Source organism: Pan paniscus, chromosome 12, assembly GCF_029289425.2.
Source record: "Pan paniscus chromosome 12, NHGRI_mPanPan1-v2.0_pri, whole genome shotgun sequence".
Lineage (NCBI taxonomy): Eukaryota > Metazoa > Chordata > Mammalia > Primates > Hominidae > Pan > Pan paniscus.
The window spans coordinates 55,481,097-55,495,774 of NC_073261.2; the positions used below are offsets into that span (position 1 = coordinate 55,481,097).

Genomic DNA, 14,678 nt, shown 5'->3' on the forward strand with positions numbered 1-14,678 from the left:
AGAAACAGCTTACATTTATGGGAAGCTGCGTGCCAGCAGCTTCGGCCAGGATCAGTCTGGCACACAGTGAGTACACATTAATGTTTGTAGAATAAGTTAAAGAACAAGAAACGCGTGGTAGCTCAGTCCTGTAATCCAGCACTTTGGGAGGTCGATGAGGGAGGATCGCTTGAGCCCAGAGGTTCAAGGTTACAGTGAACTATGATTGCACCCTTGCACTCTAGTCTGGGCAACAGAGCAACCACTCTATCTAAAAAAAAAAAAAAAAAAAAAAAAAAAAAAAAAAAAAAAATGGAAAAGAAAAGAAAAAAAAAGAAAGAATAAAAGATGTTAAGGCCACAGGGGAGATGGTTCAAGGAGGGCCCTGAGCCTTTACAAGCCCAAGCCTCCACCAGGACCTTATAGCACACTCCTCCAGTCTGGCACTCACCCTGACTTTCCAGGTGCATTCACCCTGGCTCTGTAGGCCACATCCAAGCCTGGGGCTGCTACCTCTTTCTGCAGTGCTGAATGTCCCCAGTCAGCATCCACCAACAGTGGGAGAACCCAGTACACTGAAACCCCCAACTGCCTTCCCGGATGAGCTGGGTTGGGGGTATGAGGAATGAACTAGCCTCCTAGACCTGTCTCGCCGCAGGGATTGGTGGGCAGGCCCATGCAGCGTTGGTGTCTTCTATCAGAGTATCTTGAACTGGGGTACAGAATCTGCAGATGCACAGCCAGGTAACCGGCTACTGGCTCTCCAAGGGTAGTCAGGTCTAGCATTATTTGTGATTTTATATTAAGCAAGGAGCAAATAGGCAAAATTCATATGCTCCACCTCCCACCATTAAAATAGAAATCAAAGAAATGTAGCCAACAAGAAGGGAGCCTGCAGCCAAGGGGTAATTGGGGAAATGGCACCCAGGCCAACGTGATGCATAGACACCCTCTCTCCTTACAGGTGCTGTGCAAAAGAGGAAGACTTGAGCCCGGTGGCTTTGACTGACTGCGGGTGCATGCCACTGCCATCTCCTCCCTTTCCTGTAGCCCCAGGTACCCACTCCTTGTCCGGGCTTCCAAAGGATTTGGCCTCCTTGCCCCTCGGACTCCCCAGAAGCTACCTGGGGGACCATCCCTGAAGATGCAGGTGTGTGGGGCAAGGGGATGCGGTGGCAGTTCCATGGGTTCCTGGGTCTACCAGACCAGGCGGGGAACAGAAATCGCCTGAGGAGGGAAGGAGCTGTCTAATCTTCCTGAACCGTTCCCTGAAAATGAAAACTGGGCACACAAGACACATCTACAAGATGATTTTTCGGGTTGCTGGTCTGCTTCAGTGTGTGTTTGTGGGGGTAAGGGTTATGGAAGGGGGGGAAACAAAAGAAGACCCAAATAAGAGGGCCCGGCATAGGAATAGACACGCTATGGGAATGTGGGCCTCCTGCCGAAAACAAGTAAAAGGAAAAAATAACGTAAAGCAACTCCAAGAAAACAAACAAACAAAAAAGAAACCCTCTACAAATGCTAAAACCAAAAAATAAAAACAAATACAAAAATCTCAAAGTGCAGTTCCTTGCATGAACCATTTACACCTTTCCACGTCTGCCTGGGGGGCTGGTCCTCGGTTATCAGGTCTATTAACAGACTCAGATATTGAGACTAAAGTCCTGTGGTCCTTACTAAACGCCTGCTCAGCAGGGCTAGGCCTGCGGCCCGGCCGATCTCCCCAAGCCCAGTGGCTGTTGGTAATCCAAGCAGAAAGCGAGCAGAGGCCGGCCGGCCCTGAGCCTGGACCCGGCTGCTGGAGGCGAGGCGTCTGTCCCTGCAGTAACCTCCCAGCCAGAGCCCCGAAGCTGCGCCCCCTTGTATGGCTTCTTCAGACGCGTCTCTGGGAGTTAGGGCCCCGGCGGCTGCACGCCATTGTGCTGTGTGTACGAGTTCGGACTTGGGTGTTTCCGGAGCGTGGGTCCCGACTGCCCGCGGATTCTCCGAAGGACTGGACTCCACTAAGGTCAATCCCACCCGTCCCACGGCGGGAATCGCCCAGCCCAAGCAAGAGGCCTGGGCTTCACGGTCCCCTCAGTCCCCAGCCATCCGCGCATCCATGCAGCTCCCGGGTGAAAGCGTTTTTGCTGCTGGTGGTGGGGTTGCAGCGAGTCACTTCTTCAAGGGATCCTGCAGTCATCCCACCCTACTGCTCCCAGACACAGGGGTTCGGAGGGTTTCGAGTGGGGTTTGAGGACCCGCTGGGGTGGCTGTCAGCCCAGAGAGGCCGCTTTGGGTGAGCAGGAACGGACGCCACGCATTGTCTGTAAAAGTTGCTGTGTTGGGTGACGCTGGTGGACAGAATTTCCCGGATCTATCAAAATCGGTCGTTAAATTCGCGTCTGGATTAATTTGGGAAACGGGTGCGTTTGAGCGTGCAGGTGGAGCATCGATCGCGGGGTTGTAGGGAGTCTGGGGTCAGAGTTGTCCACCTCTTCTGCCTGCTGGGATCCCAGCTCCACCGAAAAGCCTGGTGCTCGGCCACTGCCCTGTGCTGTTTGAGCCACGGCTCAGGCGGCCTGTTGTTCCTTTGGTTGCTTCCTGCCTGCCTTTGGCGTAAGGTTTCCAACATAAAACAAAAGGATTTCCCCGTCCCCGCCCTCACAGGTCTAGGGACTGTGCACGCGGAGGTGTGGAGCGGCCTTCTCAGGCCTTAGGGTCCAAATGGGAGGATCGCTGCGTCCGCGGTGCGATGTGCGGGGTGCCTGTTATGCGCCCGGCCTATCATCTCAGCAGCTCTGGTCCGTGCCCATGTGTGACATGAAGGAGTCTTCATTTTGAGGCAGGAGACGCACCACGTTTGGCCTCCTTGGCTCTCCACCCTGTATTCGCAGAGGCTTGAGTCACTGGCCCAAAAAGGGTCCCACCAAGGAGATTGGGGAGGGCTGCACTGTGTGGTCTGCAAGATGGTGCTAATTTTCCTTTACCATTAGTGGCTTCTTAACCCCTAGGTGCTCACCTCCAGTACAGCCCAGGCCCTGGGCCCAGAGCCAGAAGGAGGGGGAAAGGGGTGACTTGGGAGAGGCCTCGGACAACGAAGGTCCACTGCCCCACCCATCAAAAGTGGTTCGTGGGTCACCTCAGAGCTACACCCTTCCTTCTGTCAACAAATATTTATGAAGATCCTACTGGGTGTTTGCAATTTTATAGACATCACCTCTGATTCTTGGCAAGTCCTTTAAGGTAAGGGCTATGGGTCCCTTTGTAAGATAAGGAAACAAGCAAAGAGAAACAAAGAAACTGGTTCAGGTTTAAAGGGCTGTAAGGTCAGTAATCTAAACCAACTTTGCTTAACTCTGGTGCCCAAGCTCTCCTCCTACTCCCTGTGCCAAAGGACTCCCTCAACAAACCTGCCCCCCCACCCCCCTGTGGTATGCCCTTAGGTGGAGGAGTGCAGAATGAAAGGGAGGCAGAAAGGACCCAGAAGGGGTGAGGCCTCCCCAAGAAAGGACAGGTCCTGGGGAGGCCCCAACCCAACATTGACATAGGACAGCAAGGGCAAATGCCTCCCTTTTACCTTTTAGTGGTTTCCTTCCAAAGGCTCTTTGGGAGGATGTGTTCTCTGAGGTCAAGGGCAAAGTGTATTGAAGGCCTATGGAAGGAATGTTCATTCAGGGGCCAAGGCAGTTAGTTCAGACTTTCCTTCACCAGTGCCAGGCCTGTTTCATTGATCAGAGCCCTGAGCCATGGTGGGACTGCCAGTAACACAGGTGACCCTGGCTAGGAGAGATTAGTGGCAAATCACATCCTGAGCATTTCAGGCCCATAATAACCTCCCTATCATTAAATGGGGAAGGGCAGAGGGATTTATAAAAGCCCCATTTGCCTTTCATTTCTGTCAAGTGTGTAAATATATCCTCTATGCTTTATGTCTAATATTTCTATTATATTTTACAAATGCATTGGCACCTCTGTGTGTGCACATACATTTATAAAAGTACACCCCCTGAAGATGCACACAGGCTGTCTCACATCCAGTGCAAGCCCATCTCTGCCTGGCTGTGGATTGCTCCCAGCTTGGGTGGCCCCACCTCACAGGGTGGAGGGTCACTTTTGAATTCCACTTCCTATGAGTTTACCCATGAAGGCTATTTAATTGACATCTGTACACAAAACTTACTTGCTCTACATACAGGGTTAGTAGAGTGGAGAGGATGTTAGGTGGGCACAGAACTCACAATTGTCCTGGGGGGAAGAAAATGTCCACCCATAGGTGGGGTTCAAGGTGATGAGTGTCACAGGCAGTGACTTTAGATCCTCCCCTGGGAATGTGTGGGATTGGAGGACTGATTTCTCTGGCAGTCCTACAGATATTTTTAATGGAACCAAAAGGTCTGCTTATGCCTTCACTCAAGACATCCCACAGTCTAAAGAATAAAATCGGATTTAATCCCTGGTGCCCAACAGGTCCACACACCTGCTGGAATTCCTGATGGTATAACTGCTTTGACTCAAGCAGTCAACTATGAGTAGCAGTGAGCACCCACTGTCCCAGTGACATCTGGCACCAGGAATGTTTCCCAGAGCTAAGGCCCCTGTCTCTGTATTCAAGGCAGTCATCAGTCACCCTCACACTGGGCTGCATGCATGCTCTACCCTCCAGTCCCCAGAGCCACCCACACCCAGCAGCCGCAGAGAGGTAGTGCCCAACTTGCCCAGGGTGTCCCAGTCAGCTTGAGGGTAGCCGAGCTCAGATCAAACATAATCCCCTCGCTGGAACGACCCAGGGCCAGCTTCCAGCCTGTTCGCCTTCCCCAGGCGGAGGCCAAAGAAATCCGCTCGGGCCGGTAGCCTCCAGAGGCCCAGTGGCTCTCCCGAGCGGCGCGTGTGAAGAGGCTGGAAAGAGGCAGCAGGAGGAAGCCGGGAGGAGGGAGCCCAGGAAGGAGCCTGGGGGAGCCATTACCGCCAGTGGCCTCTTCTGGCGCTGGGTCTCCCGGTCCCGGGGCTTAGGGATGGAGGAGGCAGCGGACTTCAGGCTCTGGCCGCGGCCTGGGGTCGGGCTGAGGGCAAGACCCCGGAGTCCCCTTTCTCCTCTCATCTCGCCGGGCGAGGCCCAGATCGAGGGAAAGCGGAACCCTTGGCATTGCGAAAGGCTGGCGCTGGGGACCTGGGGAGCCTCGGCCTCGCGGAGAGGAGGACGGGAAGAGCTGGGTAATCGGTAGCAGTCCAGATGGAGGAGCTTGCAGGAAGAAGGTGCTGGGAAGGCGCGTTCGGCTGAGAGGAATGGCCAGGAAAGACTAGAGGAGGACGAGGGCCGAGGGAGAAAGGGAAGGACGTGAAAGGCCAGGCCGCGGGAAGGCGGCGCCGAGAGCCGGCTGGGCCCAGGCGCCGCGAGGAAGTGGGAACCGAGAGAGTAAAGCACAGCGGGCTAGCGCCGCGCACGCCACCCTCCGCGTCCCGCGCCGTCTCCCCTGGGCAATCCGTGCGGGTCCCGATTGCCGGGGACGGGAAACGCGGCTAGGCAGGAGGCGAGGAAGCACCCCGGCCGCCCTGCAGAGCCGGGGCCTTTTCCTCCCGCGGTTGCCGACGCTGCTCCCTCCACGTCCTGTCCCCGCGGAGCGCGCGTGACGCTTTTCTCCGCACTTGCCTTGAGGGTCACGGGACGGAGACCAGGCTCTCAGCATCCCGCACTCCATTTCTGCCCCCGCCACAGTAGCCGTTCCGAGTGGGCCTAGAACTAGGGGACTGGCCCGAGAGGCGGAGAAACGGGGACCGCTTCGGTCCCATTCGCTGCTTTGTCCCTTGCACTCAGCTTAATGTCCAGCACACAATAGACGCTCAAAATAATATTTGCTGAATGAATGACTGGATGACGAATGAATGAATATATGAATTGAGAGGTGTCAGCTGCAGCTAGGTCGGGGGCCCCAGTATGGGTAGGGTGAGGGTCCAGTGGAGCAGGGCCGCGGGCTGTCCCCTTACCTCGCACCAGTATGCGGCGGCAGTGGTCTGCCTCGCCGGGCCCGGGCTGCCCGTCGCTGTCGGCTCCACTCTCCCTGGAGCCTGCGGGACTGGAGGCTGAGGTCCCGGCCACCTCCGTTGGGCTGTGGCCACCGCCATCAGCTCGCAAGTCCTCCGCTCCGCCGCGGTCTCCGCAGCGCCCACCGCCGCCACCAGACTCCGCCCGGCGCGCGGGGCCCCGGTCGCGCTCGGCGCCCCCATCGCCCATGCCGACCGCCACTGCCAACCCCTCTACGGCGGAGCCAGCCTAGGCTGGCCCGGAGCGCCGCTCCCCGCCCCTCGCGCCCCCGCTCGACTCCTCCTCCTCAGGCCCCGCTCCCGGCCGCTGCTCCTCCCCTCCCTGCTGATTGGGCGGGAGTCAGGTTTCCAAGACTCCCAGCTGCGCCGGAGCTCCGCGCCAGGGGGAGAGGGGGAGGGGAGCGGTGGTCCCACTCCACCACTAGTCTAGCCCTGCTCCAAGCCCGGCAGAGGGAGACTGGGGCGGCCCTGAGGAACGCCGTACACCCCCTCCTAAAGTTGATAAACCTCTCCTCCCCTCCACCGTTCCCCTAGCCTACTCACCTCCCCACTCCCTTCTTTCCCAGAGAAGCGCAGCCGCTGCGCTCCGGCCGGTTCAGCAGGATCAATAACCAAAGTGCGCAAAGAAGGCGACCTCGGAGAGACCTAGCAGAGAACAGGAGGTTGGCCTTGCTCGGGCGCTTGGCGGGGTGGGGTCGGTGGGGGTGCTGGAGGCGGGGGCGCAGGCCTAGGCTCAGTGCGCCAACCCCTAGATTTATACCCACACCCACACTCATGAACCCAGACCGGAGGACCCCCTCCCCCGGCACTCCTGGAAGAGGAAGGCAAGAGTGGGCGAATGAGGCTAGTAAAGTGAGGCAAGCAGACCGACTCACCCGCATCCCCGGGGGAGAGTGAACAGGCACACAGACAGACAGCCGGTTGCAGGCGCCCAGAGGCTCGAGAATAAGGCTGAGACCGTGGTAGGCGGCAAAGTCCTGGGTTCCCCGCAGGTCTGAGGCCGTCACAGGGGACCGCACCACGAGACAGGGATAGAAGGTGGGGATTTCCTTGTTTCCCCCGCGGAGCTTTCCCCGTGCTCTGTCGCTTTCCCGGGTCCCGCCTTCTCCGAGGCTGAGGAGAGGTAAAGGGCGGAGGTGAGCACGGCTGGAAGTGAAGCAGGGTCAGGCTGTGAGGAGCTGAGCAGCTGGGGTCCCGGGGCGCAGCCCTTTGAGGCGTGCGGATCCCCACCATTTACTGGAGAGGCCAGCGCTCTCCCGAGCCTAGTGTCTCTCTCAACGCACCAGAAGGGGCCTTCTTTGACTCAGAAGGGGGCCTGGACGAAAGATTGAAAACGAAGGTGTGTGTGCAAATGTGTGCACGAGCAACAAGGCCTGTGACCCTTCCCCTAAAGCACTACAATCTCAGACTTTCCTTCGTTTTTCTGACCTGCTGGCGTGAGCAGGGTGCTTTGGTCTGTCCAATAATCTGGTTAAGGGTGTCTGTGAGAGCTGGCGTGGATATGCCCGTGAAAGTGGCTGTAGCATGGCTGAGTGTGTCCCTGGTGCAGCCTCCATTATCCCTGTGAGTGGGAAAGCAGGTGTATGAGTGTGTGCGTGTTTCAGTGGCATAGTGTGTGTCCAATGTGCATGTGAATGGTTGTGTGTTTCCGATGCCAGATGTTCCCGGCAGAAGGTGAGGTTGGGGGGGACACACACCAATTATTTAATTGAGTGATTAACAACTACTCCACTTAGGGTATAGAACCTAGGAAAAGGGGATGGTAAAAAGGGCAGGTCGGGAGGTCTTGCTGGTAATACTAACGGAAAGAAGGGAAGGGAGGAAAGAAGAGGGGAAGAAAGGAAGAAAAGAAGGAGGGAAGGAAGGAAGGAAGGAAAGAAAAAAAGGAAGGAAGGAAGGGAAATGCAGCCACAAAGTGATTTGGGTGGGGGGGCAGGAAAGGTGGGATTGAGCCCAAGGCTTAAGTCACGGTTCAGAGGGAGAGCAGCGTGGACTACCTGTAGGTGCTGAGAGTTTGTGGGCCTGGGGCACGGGGCTGTAGGAATGTATATGTATGTAGGAGGGAGGAGTGAGAAAGAGGTTTCAGGAGGGTCCTGGGGAAAGTGTGACCCAGTGGAACCGAGCTCGAGCTCGGCTGAAGGAATCCATGTTGCATGATGTGCGGTGAGCTCTGCACTCTGTTCCTCCCGGCCAGGCCCTGGGAGTGGCAGTGAACTCCTTAATGACTGCCATGCAGGTCAGACCCTCTCCCTCTCCATCCGCCAAGCTCCCCAAAAGTCTTGTCTCTCACCCAACCACCACTTCTACTCTGCACTTCAGTTTTTTGCCTCTCTGGCTCTCTCAAGTTTATTTTTATTACTTGAGTAAGATGCATCTAGTATACAAAAATTATAAACAGAAATATAAGCAAACACTCGGCTTGCCTGGACACTGCACCCCTACCCCTAGCTCTAGCGGTTCTGCTTGCTGCAGATGAGCCCCCAGTTTCTGTGCAGACAAAAACGGAAAAACAGCACTTGCTGGACCGTACCAGGCTTTGTTTGTTGTCATGGTTTTAATTTTTCATTTCACAAATGGCATCTTTCCACACCAGTAACTCGGGTCTTAGTCCCGGAGTCCTCTTCCAGGGCCCATGGATGAGGTCCTAGGTGTCAGCACACTCCTGGGAAAGGTCAGAAGCCTCCCATAGAGTCCTTCGGAGCCAGGACCCCGGAGGTTCTGGCAGCTTTCTCTTCCCTGTCTGCCCCGGGGAGCCTTGCAGGGAGCACTGCCCAGCTCCAAGCCAGCTGGGTGTTGACTCTTGGGTGTTCCAGTATTCTCCTTTCTCCTGCACCCTTTATTCTTCCTTTCTCACGTTCTCTCTTGGAGGTATGAGATTCGGCCTCCCTCAGGAATCCTGGCTTTCTCTTCTGGGCAGGTCTGGGCAGTGGGGCGCCAGCCCCGGTGCACGTGCATGCGGGGATGGAGTAAGGAAACCAGGGTTTCTGTGTACGGAGGCGCCGGGGTGTGTATGGAGGAGGAGTGGAGAGGAGGACTGGGTCTCCTCACCGAGCCCTTCCCTGACTAGTCAGACCCCTTTCAGGCCGAGCTGGGAGCCTGGCCAGCCTCTGGAACATAGGTTCTTGAACCCCAGGCCGCTTCGGCCCCCGAGCCTCCCTGAGCTCGCTGCCTGGGCGGTCTAGTTCCCCCCCAAGAAGGCGCTTTGTGCAGGAGCCACTAGGCTCCCACCGGCGTCCTCCCCTTCCTAGAGACAGAGGACATCTTGCCTCGCTAAGTCCCCCGGGTCCTTGGTGAGGAAGGCTGGGCCACATGTGCCCGGGTACAGACACATGGTGAGGGTGTACTGGGGGATGTAGGGGTGAGGTACCGCGCCTTCAGAGTATGTGCGTGGGTTGGGGAACAAAGCGTGCGTAAGTTGGGTCCCTGCCTGGGTCTAGAGGAAACTTCCTGCCCAGTGCAAGACGGACGCAGAGCTGGAGGAGTGGTGAGTCCGCCTGGCACGAATTCACTGGGATCAGGGATTCCTCATTCGAAGCTGGGACCTGTCCCGGGCCTGCTGCTCTCCTCTTCACCTTCAGTCTCCACCTGCGGCCTCACTGTGATCTCAACCCGCCAATACCCCAGGAGCCCAGATAATTTCTTTCGACTCTTCCTCTCTTTTTTGGTAAGATGATTGAGAAACTGAACCTAGGGGAGTTGGAAGGGAGATGCCAGACGGTGGGGGGAGGGCAATGGTGGTTCAGGTCCTTCATTCTCAGTGGGAGGAATGGGAAGACCTTCAGCAGGGAGGGGCACTCCTGCTCCCAGCTCCCCTTAGAACTGGAATCCCCTGGGGTTTCTCCAAAGCCCGGCTGGAGTCGGGTAAAGAGGCCATCCTCTCTGGATTCAACCTTGCTCAGCATCCTCCGCCACCCTCCAATTCCTGCCGCCTTTTCGGGGCGTGGGCCCGTTCTGGTCATTCCCCCGGGACCCTCCAGCCCCGCACCAGCCGCCTTCTTGCCTTTTGGCCGCTCAGCGGGAGGGACTGACCTCCCGAGCCTTCGTGGTGCTAGGAACTGGATCCCTGGTGCCTGTGGATAAATACACTCCCCTGCCCCCTACCCCCAACACCACGACCCGCAGCAGCCCTCTCTAGGGTCGGCAATGTGAGGCCTGTGCTGGGTGCTAGGGGAGATAAGGGATGTATGTGAGTGGGTGGAATTCGTAGGCCAGGCTCCCCCAGACACTACCCAGTACCTTTCTGCGGAGCCGTTCCGTCCTTCACTGCCAGCGCTCTGGAGCGCTGGCAGAGCCTTCAGTATCCGGTTCAGGTGCTCAGAACCTGTGTCCAGCATTCTTTCTTCTTTCGTATCCCTCGGGGTGCTCTGGCCGGTGCACCAGGCCGGCTCTCCAGGCCGGCTTTCCAGGCCTGGACTCTGTCCTGCTCAGCTTGGCTCCTTCGGGTGCGCTTGCCTGTAGCTGAGCCTGGGGCCTGGCCTCTCTCAGGCGGTGCGCAGGCGTCGGGTGCCTTCCCGGGCTCCTCCTGCTTCTTTCCTTCCTCCCCTTTGACCCCTCTGCCTCTACGACCCTGTTGCCTCTCTCAGCTAGCGCATCTCCCCAGCCATTTCAGACCCAGAGCCCCAGAGGCTCAGGCAGCCTGGGTTCCTCAGCTCTGCTCCACTAACTTTCTTTTTGGGTCTCCTGCCCTCCTCTCTCCTCGCTGGTTTTGGGGCCCACCTTAAGGCCCTTGGGAAATCCTCAGCGGCACTTGCCGTCCTCCCCAAAAATCCAGTCTTTGCCTGCCATTCTGCTCAGCCATCATGCAGGAATGGGAGTTCTTCTGCAGCTAAAGAGAGCTGGGAGCTTGGGATGAGCAGAGAGGAACAATCCTCAAAGAAACCACTCAGGGAGCATAAGTGAGTTGGCAGAAAGCCTCTGCACCCTGCTTCCTTCTCCAGCCCCCTGTCTGTGCCCCACCTCTAGTGCCTGGGATCCTGACCTCTGCACCAGCCTGTTTGGGAGTGACCCGCTATCCCACCCGCTGCTAGGGAAGGATTGACATTTTAAGATGAGATGGTATTGGATTTTGGTATTTTTACAGTAAGTATTGTTATTTTCATAAAACAATAAAAATATATTTATTTCTGAGAAAAGTAGCAGCACTGAAAGTGAAGGAGTTAGCTCCAACAGTGAGACCATAGGCAGTTCCTTGGGGTGTCCAGAGAGGTGGGAGAGCTCCTCAAATTCCACTGTGTAGGCCCCTCCTGGATCACTGGCCCCTGCAGGCTCAGTCACTGCTCATTTCAGACAACACAAAATGACCCGTGGCATGTCTGTGCTGGATGCCAGTGTTGCACTCTGGGGTTTATGCAGGAGAAGGACCCGTGGGCTGTAGGGGCACTCTATGAGCATGGGTGAGAGGTTACCCCTTAGTGGGGAACAGGGAACCCAAGTTTGCTGTGCTGAATCTGCCTGGTTCAGGGTGAGAAGCCAAAGACTCCAGCCACTGCACCACCTCTGGACCCACCACCTATCCAACCTGGCGTTTACCTTCTCTGGCCTAGGCCCACAGGGTCTTCAGTTGGCCTTGTGTGCTCTGGGCTGCAGGACAATAGCTTCCGCTGCTGCTGAATCCTTCCCTCTGCCACCTCAGTGTGGGTTTCTGGACCTAGTTTCCCCTAAGACACCTCTAGGGCACAGCAGGGAGCCCCCTAAGGCAGCACTTACCTGCTTTGCACCCCTTTGCTCCATCTTCTCTGCCCCAGCAGGGATTCCAGCCAAGTGGTGGGAGCTCTAGAGCCCGTCAAGATTTGCTGCCTGTGTGCCAGGCCCGATGCAAGGTGCTGGCAACTTTCCTGATCTGCTGAGCCCCAGGGCCTACCCAGGAGGGCTTCCACCAGGGAGGCTGTGGGCCTAGGCTGGGCTGTAAAGAAGGCCACACCGGAGTGACCACTGCTAACATGCCAGACCTGAGGAGATCCTTTAAGTACCTAACCAGGCAAATATATATCAGGCAGTACTGCCTTGGCTGTGGCCTTGGCCCAGGGTCAGGAAGCTTAAGGAAGGAGGCAAACTGGAGTTCTCAACACTTGCCACATATTAAATCACCCAGACAACTTAAAATGACTGGTGCTCAGCTGAAGACCAAATGGCTCCTTAGTGGTTCCTAGTGGCCATCCATATATTTAAAAGCCTTCCAGGTGAAGCCTGGTTAGGAACCACCTGAGGGCTGGGGAAGCTGGCACTTTGCTGGAGCAAAGGCCAGTGGTGATCAGCATGCTCTGGTTCAGGAAATGAGAAATGGTCAGGACTTTAGGTGGGGTCAGGGAGGAGGCAAGCCAGGGGTGGTGGAGTCTGGGAGGTGGGAGAAGTTTTGCGGGGAGGAGGTTCATTCGGGGATGGTTGAACAGACCCAGGCAGGACACGACTGGACCCAACCTCCAGGTGTCCAGCTTAATCTGAAAAGCCCTCTCCATCCACAGGACTCAGGATTCTCCAGGGCTGCCCAAGGGCAGGGAGAGGATGGCTGGGCCAGAATAGGGAGAGAGGTCCCAGTCGGCAGCCAATGGAGACCAGTGTCCCCAGGTTCTGGAAGGGGGGCTTTTGGACTCCTGACTTGGTAATCTTCTCGTCTCCAGATTGGTCCCAGACTAGCTGGCTTCTTCCTTCTTCTCCCCAGTAGTTCTCTGTGACTCTTCCTCCTCCTCCCCTCTCACCTGATGATTTGGCCACCTCCCCCTCCCTTTGCCTCCGTTTCTCCTTCTTTTCTTTAGCCTTTCTCCCTCCCCTCAGCCACCCCTTCCCTGGGCAGTTCTGTCCTTCCTGTCCCTTGAGTCTTCGAGGCAGTTTCCCTGGTAACCTCCCCACCAACACTCTCTCCTTCCTCCATCTCCCTTTTCTTGCTTCTTAATTTCCCCTCTTCTTTTCTGCCTTCTCCAGGAGTGCCCTCTTTCACTTGTCCATTTCGGACAATTACAATCCCACTGGGTGCAGAGTTGGAATGAACAAAAGAGATGCAAGAGACTTGAGACAATCTTCTAAAACTTTTTCTTCTTTCTTAACAAATTAAATCCCTTTACTCCTACCACTCTGATTTTATCTATGTCATCCCCCAAATTCACTCAATCCTTCATCTGTTTTCTAACATGGAATACACTGGCTAGTGCCGGAAGCTATGCTAGACTCATAATTTAATGAAATACTCACAAGACTATTTAGGACGGGGGCTCAGTTGTCTCAATTTGCAGAAGAGGATACTGAGACCAAGGTCATATAGCTGGTTTGTGTGGGACCCCAAGGGCCCTGCCAAGGCAAAAATCTTTTCCCCTCCCTCCAATTTCACTCTGTGAAGGGGGCTCTCTCCCAGTCTGAGAGGTTCTCGGTAGGCTGGATTCAGGCTCCTGGCACAGCCCAGGAGGGGCCTTTTGAATTGAGGGGCAGTATCATTCACTGCAGGGGAGCTGCGGCCTCTACAGAGACTGAAGGAAACTTGGACTGCAAGGACATGGATCTACCTTGACTGGGTGGTGGCCTTAAGTTCTAGAACTATGTGTGTATGTTGTGTTGATTTTGTGTTTTGGTAATAGCTTTATTGAGATGTAATTCACATATCATAAAATTCACCCATTTAAAGTGTATAATTCAATGGTTTTTCGTGTATTTACAGATATGTGCAACCATCACTACTGTCAATTTTAGAACATTTTCATCACCTCAAAAAGAAATCTCGATCCCCCAGCCTTCTATCTCCTCAAACCCCCAGCCCTAAGCAACCACTAATCTACTCTCTGTCTCTATGGATTTTCCTATCCTGGATACTTCATATAAATGGAATCATATCATCTGTGGTTTTCGTGCCTAGCTTCTTTTATTAGCATAATGTTTCAAATTTCATCCATGTTGTAGCGTATATCAGTACTTCATTTCTTTTTCTGACTGAAGAATATTTCATTGTATGATTAGCTCACTTTTTGTCTATCCATTCATTATTGATGGAAATTTGGATTATTTCTACCTTTTGTGTGAGCACGTCTGTGACTCCCAAACTGGTTTTCAGCCTTCAGGTCAGCGCTTGACCAGAAGAGTGGGGGAGGTTTCTTGGGAACAGCTAGATGAGCCCGGCAAGGCTTGGGAAATGCCACTGGATGGCTATGGGTCCCCAGCTAATCAGTCACCTTCTGGAAGCATTCTTTCTGGTTTTGTCCATTGGGGAGGAGCCACCTGGACTGCAGCCTTATAGGAATACAGTCTCTGGAGCAATGATTCAGAGTCATGGCTCTTGGCTAGGTTGGGTTCAGATCCTGGTTCTACCACTTAACTAGTTGCTAACAGGCTGCTGAACCTCTCTAGGCTTCAGTGTTCTCATCCATTAAGTGAGATTAATATTAGTATCAACCTCTGGAAATGTTAAGAGGAGTAAATTAATATATTCAGAGCACTTAACCCAGTGCACTTTACCTGGCACTCTGTGGGTGCTGAAGGAAAGATTTAAGCTTGTATCATTTAAGGCTTAGAGCCAAGAACACACTGTAGCCCTAATTGCTCCCTCTCCTCCTCCTGCCAGGGTGAATGAAGAAATGAGGAGGTTAGCCATGCCCAAGGGGAGCAGCAGGAGACTGTCCAGCATGCGGGTTGTGAACCCAGATTCCAGGGCCCTCCACACTGACTACCTTAGTGCCTGTCCCAGGTCGTGGGTA

The 14,678-nt window shown here is 55.1% G+C and overlaps 1 protein-coding gene across 1 annotated transcript in view; it reads right to left on the reverse strand.

Annotated features, from left to right (window-relative positions):
- VAX2 (ventral anterior homeobox 2) overlaps positions 1-6,259 on the reverse strand; it is a 32,871-nt gene extending 26,612 nt beyond the window's left edge. The window contains exon 1 of the mRNA XM_003830952.4: positions 5,947-6,259. Within this exon, the coding sequence (XP_003831000.1) occupies positions 5,947-6,193 (247 nt within the window). The 5' untranslated portion in view covers positions 6,194-6,259. The remainder of the gene's footprint in view (positions 1-5,946) is intronic.
- Positions 6,260-14,678: the final 8,419 nt, after the last annotated feature.